The sequence below is a fragment of the Clupea harengus genome, chromosome 25 (genome assembly GCF_900700415.2).
Source record: "Clupea harengus chromosome 25, Ch_v2.0.2, whole genome shotgun sequence".
NCBI lineage: Eukaryota > Metazoa > Chordata > Actinopteri > Clupeiformes > Clupeidae > Clupea > Clupea harengus.
In genome coordinates this window covers 7,024,102-7,030,594 of record NC_045176.1, presented here as the reverse complement: position 1 = coordinate 7,030,594, position 6,493 = coordinate 7,024,102, and the positions used below count along the sequence as shown (strand labels likewise).

At 43.4% G+C, this 6,493-nt stretch overlaps 1 protein-coding gene across 1 annotated transcript in view; it reads left to right on the top strand.

Moving 5' to 3' along the window:
* The first annotated feature begins 595 nt into the window (after positions 1–595).
* The window catches only part of LOC116219496 (ran-binding protein 9-like), a 14,851-nt gene continuing 8,953 nt past the window's right edge, over positions 596–6,493 (top strand). Inside the window, exons 1-8 of the mRNA XM_031562791.2 lie at positions 596–1,471; positions 1,686–1,798; positions 2,074–2,182; positions 2,304–2,458; positions 2,791–2,977; positions 3,395–3,513; positions 5,705–5,856; positions 6,337–6,478. Of these exons, the coding sequence (XP_031418651.1) occupies positions 1,383–1,471; positions 1,686–1,798; positions 2,074–2,182; positions 2,304–2,458; positions 2,791–2,977; positions 3,395–3,513; positions 5,705–5,856; positions 6,337–6,478 (1,066 nt within the window). The 5' untranslated portion in view covers positions 596–1,382. The remainder of the gene's footprint in view (positions 1,472–1,685; positions 1,799–2,073; positions 2,183–2,303; positions 2,459–2,790; positions 2,978–3,394; positions 3,514–5,704; positions 5,857–6,336; positions 6,479–6,493) is intronic.

The window sequence follows — 6,493 nt, the reverse complement described above, 5'->3', positions numbered from 1 at the left end:
AAAGACATTTACCTCATGAATCCCTCAGATGAAATCATCTTGCAATGTATTATTGTTCCTCTTAGCACAGGACGACTGACTAAGAATGTCCTCTTGCACCACCCTGATAGGCTGACAGCACATTTGAACTCCTCCTCCTGCTCTATATCATACCTGTAGAGCTAATATTTCACCAACGGCTTTAACATATCTGGTGTTCTTAAGTCTATGCATTTGGAACACTGAGGAGAATCATGGGTCCCCCCCTTTTATGCATATTTTTCATTCTTATCACAGGTGAGATGGAATCTGACAAATGGAATGTAATCTGTTGTTTGGAAAATATCTCCCCATGCGCATACGCTTTTAAGAAATACAGCTTATGTTAGAGCCAAGTATTGAGTAAAGTGTGTGGTCAATATGTGAGTATGGAGTCTAGGTGACCTAAGATGTGGAACTGCAAGAGTTTAAGTTTAGTTATATATATATATGTGTGTGTGTGTGTGTGTGTGTGTGTGTGTGTGTGTGTGTGTGTGTGTGTGTGTGTGTGTGTGTGTATATATATATATAAATTATATATAATATATATATAAAATTATATATAATATATACATGTTTGGTTGGTAGCACTCAAATTAGTGATGGAAGGTGTAGGTTGTTAACGGGCAGATGAGAGGCATGGTATAGCAAACAAAGATTTTCTCTACCGTTTCACCTCACAGGAGGTGTGAATTATTTTCACGTATCAGTGGTGTTGGCTAGTTTACTCTACTTTTAACTTCACTAAGACGTAGCACCGTGTCATTTCCCCTGACAGTAGCTGAATGGCAGCTTGTTTAGAGATAAAACAATAATTCATTGAGCAGAACACAGCATTGGCAGCAGGCCAACATTCTGTGGGTGTTTTGAATAAAATGCGTTGGTTTACCAGCCTTGACCGTTTCCTTCACTCAAATATGAAATGCCTTCCTTGAAATCTGGTTTGGAGCTGGTTTGTGACACAGAAACTGAAAATGTCACCTCAGTCTGATGAGAAAATAGAATATAGTTTAGTCTAAAATAGGCAGCATGTCAGTTTTAAATTTTCATTTATATTTTTTATTCAGAGTGCAAAGAAAAGTCCTTTTGTCATGACATGAATATCTGTCAGCACAGAAAAGTGTATGTTAATCACTTGAGCAGAAGTAAAATCTTTTGTCAGTATGTGTTTTTTTTTTTTATAACTTATCATTCTAAGAGAAATCACCAGCATCAGAACTATGTGAACACTAACCTCTTCCTCTACATCTCGTTCTCTGTCGGCACAGCCCAACCTGTACCCTACAGTCGGCCTCCAGACCCCGGGGGAGGTGGTGGATGCTAACTTTGGGCAGCACCCGTTTGTCTTTGACATTGAGGACTACATGCGGGAATGGAGGACAAAGATCCAGGCCCAGATCGACCGTTTCCCCATAGGGGAGCGAGAGGGAGAATGGCAAGCCATGCTCCAGAAGTGAGTCTCCTGCCTAGGAGTGTGAACACAAAATGACATGTTTTAGAAGGGCTGCTATCAACCATATGATTTGTTTTAGTTTTGTTTGTTTGTTGTGAACTTCCCTCATCCTGAAGGGCTGATGCTATTGAGATCACATTGGCTCTTGAGTTAGATCTTGAGTTTGACTTCCTCCTTCTCCTCCTCCTCCTCCCCATCTCCTCATCTCTCTCAGGATGGTGGCCTCCTACCTTGTTCACCACAGCTACTGCGCCACTGCTGAGGCCTTTGCCAAATCCACTGATCAGGCCGTGCATGAGGAACTGGCTTCCATCAAAAACAGACAGAGTGAGTCTCCGCAGGTCACCTGACCTAGGGCCTTGTTTGCTTAGCAGCCAAACAAGGAAGAGATTTTCAGCTCTGTTTGTTTTCTTGCTCTTGCCAGTGTAAAATGCAGTTACCTAACAAAGTTTTAAAAAAAAAATGGTCAGGTGGAAGTGATATTTGGAGGAAATGTGTAGGCCTATATTTGTTGTAGTGTATAACGCACAGCTGCACTGTGGGATTTGAAGTTGGTTGGATGAAGACATTTGAGTGATTTTGTATGGGAACAATGCTTTCAGAAATCCAGAAGTTGGTCCTGTCAGGAAGAATGGGAGAAGCTATAGACACCACACAGCAGCTTTACCCCAGCCTCTTGGAGAGAAACCCGGATCTCTTATTCATGTTGAAGTAAGTCCTGGCTCACACATAAGGATGCACATCTGTGTGAATCATCCTTCCACACATGTTTTGCTTGAATCAAGTCCGAAGCGCCAGCATGACTCATCCGAATGGCGTTCATCCCCTACAGAGTCAGGCAGTTCATTGAGATGGTGAACGGCACGGACAGTGAGGTTCGGTGCCTGGGAGGGCGGAGCCCCAAGTCCCAGGACAGCTACCCTGGCTCGCCCCGCCCCTTCAGCAGCCCCACCCACAAAGCCAGTGGCCCCCAAGTCTATCCGACAGGTACTCTATCTGGAATCTCACAGAGGACACAGGAATATGTGTTACACATACATGGGGTAACAGATGAGCTGCACAGTCTTACAGTTCTGAAGTGGTCTATTGCTAAATGGTCTATTCTAGTTACCAAAGACGCACAGTCTTACAGTGCTGAAATGGTATATTCCTGCTGCCAAAGTTCTTCTGTCACCCTCTAATAGTAGCAACATTGCCGTGTTGTAGTTTTAGCATCCATTTGCTGATTTATAGCTTTCTAGTACTGTCAGAAAAACTGCTTGAGTGAGCCTAACACAAAGACCCTACCCTTCCCGCTGACATTGTTCCTCTCTCCCTAGGGTTGGACAGTAACTGCTGTAATGGTGTGTTGTCCAGTAAACCCACCTCTTCAGCCAACTGTATGAAGGCCTGCCCCTCCACCCTGGCCAGTGGTGACCTCAGCAGCTTGAATGGCACATGCAGCCAGCCGCAGCAGCCGCAGCAGCCCCAGCAGCCGCAGCCGCAGCAGCAGCAGCCCAGCACCAGGTAGTGTGCACTCTGCTCAGGCAGACCGCCTCAGTCGGAGTCTGTCCCTTGCACGGGTCACTCTGTACCCATGGGATTTTATACTTGGGTTTAGAGGTTACTATTCAGTGGGTCTTTGAGGTTTGTTTGCTGTTAGTGTATATGGCTCACATGGGATCCAACATCCTGCTTTGGAAGTGTACACATTTTCCAAGAATGTATTTGGAATGCTAGGATAACATTGAGGTAGGATGTACACAAAAGCCATTCGTGTCACTGTTCTTAGAGTTTTTGAATGTGGTTGTAGGAATGTTCTCCTAGAAACGCACTCCTTCTTTGACCACCATCCCTTGGCTATTAGCCTTGGTAACAGAAGAACACATGTTGCTGAACAAATGAGATTTTAATTCAGATGAACGGTAACCATTTCATTTACAGCAGTGAAGTGGAGATGGAGGTGGATCACTTCTCCAATGGCGTGTCTGAATCGTCCTCCAATGGCTTTCTCAATGGATCAACACATGGGGTGGAACCAGAGGACTGTGATGCCGAGATGGGTGAGAGCAGCCATATAGCAATGTGCACATCCCTTAAGGCCTTCCTTCCAGGCTCATGTATGGCAAAGATAACATATCTGAAACGCATTCAATTCAATTTTATTTATATAGCGCCATAACAATACAATTGTCTCTAGGCGCTTTACAGAGCCCAGAGCCTGAGCCCCCTTAGTGCAAGCACAATGGCAACAGGGGCAAGAAAAAACTCCCTGTTAGTCAGGAAGGAACCTTAAGCAGAACCACGGCACATAAGGGGGGGACCCATGGTTCCACACCTGGTTCTTTGGATATGAAATAAGCCAAATGTAATACAAACGTGAAGGAGTGAAGAGTTTTAATGGATCCGTTCTTGTGATTGACTGCCCTTGGAAGACTGAGTAGGAAATCATGATAGACAGGAGCACACATGGTAGCCAGTAGTCAAGCCAGCTAGTGACAGTGCTGTAGAATTAAGATAAACCTATTATGGTCCTCTTAAAGGGAACAGTACTGGGGGGTATTCGTCGTAGCTCGCTAAGCGGTTTAGCGAGCTAATTTTCAGGCTAAGATAAAAAACGCCCCTCTTTTTGGTTCGTGGAAGCAACTTTTGATAAATCACCATAGTTACATATCGATTAGCACTAACCTGCTCCAGGGCAGGCTAACTTAAGTGTAGCTGGATAAGCTTGCCACACCCCCGGAAAAAGGAGGGATCCCATTGACCAAGGACTGATATTAGATAGTTAATAAGATTAGCGGAGGGAGAGCGTTCTTTGCAATCGCCAAGATCAATTATTCTTGTATGAGCGCTACCGATTCAGCCGACAAAGAATCATTCATTTACAAGACCTTCTCGAGTCATTTATTGCAAACACCACAGTCGAACATTGACTGTCTTGCGCTTTTTTGCGAGTGGTACATTTTTGTAGTATCGGTGATGCGGAGAACAAAGCACTCATAATTATATGAGCGTTATTAGTACACCATAGCATATCATTATTGTAGAAAATGATTAAGGTGGACTCATGATAAGAATAAAGAGAAATACAGACAATTTATTTTCACTGCTTCAATTTATTGTATTTGTTATTAATACATTTAGTCATTTAACAGACGCTTTTATTCAAAGCGACTTACAAGAAAATGTAGAATTATATCGAGGAAGGAGGTTAGGGGATTTGAACTAGCAACCTTGTAGTTTCGAACCGGTAGAGAGAACCTCTGTACTAGTTGACACCTGCCGTCAGGTATTCATACATAGATATCACCCTATAAACATCCCAACACATCTTGCTCTCACAGCGGTGGCGGTGTTGAATTTTGCCATGATTATGGTCTTGTATTCTTCATAAGCGTTCATGTTCATCTCCTGCTGGCCAGCGGAGAAAAAAAGAGCCCTTTTCTTTGAGTTTAGAACCATTATACCGCTAGAAAATCATTGTTTTGGTGATCGACCTTTCCTGCCTTTTGAAGTAGGACGTGCACGCGCAAATGCCCCGGTAAGTTTAGCCTGGTTGAAATTAACCACATGATTTGGATGCGGATCAGCCGTTAACGAACCGATATTTGCTGTTCTCAATCAGCTTGCTAATCTTAACGGGCTAAAAGGCCAATTGATTAACTTAGCTTCAATCCTACGACGAACGTACCCCTGTTCTGAATCACTGCTTGAATAGAAGTCCAGAGGTGGCACAGCTTCACTTTAGAGAGGTTTTTATTATTATTATTATGTGAATTCCAGTTAATTGTATAAAGCATGCTGTGGCTGACTGCATGTTTTTGTTTCTCAGCATTCCCTGTGGCCGTTGGAGGCAAGCACATGTTTTATCTTGGCTGACATTTTGAACGATAATCTAATCTATAACTATATCATTTTAGTTTGTTGTAGAATTATGATTTGTAGCTCGATAATGCTGAGATACTATTCGCACATTTAATGTTAACAGGTGGAATGTCATTGATCATTTAGCCCCAATGGAGAAAAAAAAAAACCTTTTAAAACATATTGTTCCTTTTGTCATTTGTGACTTATTATCTCACTGTTTGCTACATGGGCCACCGTACCCTGCTCTCCGCTCCTGGCATGCTTTCATTTAGTGACATCAAATGTACATTGTGACCTATTCTTGTGCCGCTTGGCCAAGAGAACCATGTCTAATTGGCCATGGGGCATTGTTTGTTTGTTTGTTTATGTCTCTGTCTGCCTGCACAGAGGTGGAGCTGGCTCAGTTCAAGAGGCAACTCTGCGGAGGCAGCCAGGCGGCCATCGAGAGGATGATCCACTTTGGGCGGGAGCTGCAGAGCATGAGTGAGCACCTCCGTCGAGAGCGCGGCAAGAACGCCGCAAACAAGAAGATGCTGAAGGTGCGTAGCCCATGATGATTAGTGAAGTTCATTGCAGTCACTTGACACCTGTGATATTTAAAAGGTTAGAAATTTGGGGAGAATATTTGCAGAGCACTTTTGATGTCTTGAGTACCAGAGAGAAACCGACTGAGCGAGATTAAGCTGTTTTTAAGTGACTGTCATCTGGACAGACCTGAAAGGCGAGAGTTGTCAGTTGATTTGTTTCCGCTGCTTGATAATGCCAGAGTTCTCACAACTGCTGTTTTTATTTATTTATTTATTTTAATTTTTTTTTATTCTAGACGTAGAAAACACTTACTCTGTGAATGTTCTGTGGTGATGCTATATGCTAGGAACTGTGCTCCCTATGACTTTGCTAATAGCTAATCATAGAGAAATGAAAACCCCTGATAGCTGTTAGCCTGCAGCTAATTCCTCAGTGTTTTTAACCGTAATGTGAACTCCTCCACGACCTTTAACTGGAGTCTGTTTCTGTAGGATGCCTTTAGCCTGCTTGCATACTCAGATCCCTGGAGCAGTCCAGTGGGCTATCAGCTGGACTCTATCCAAAGAGAGCCTGTCTGCTCCACACTCAACAGTGCAATATTAGGTAAGCCAGCTATATGTTTCCTGACCAATTGTCATTGGTTTTGAG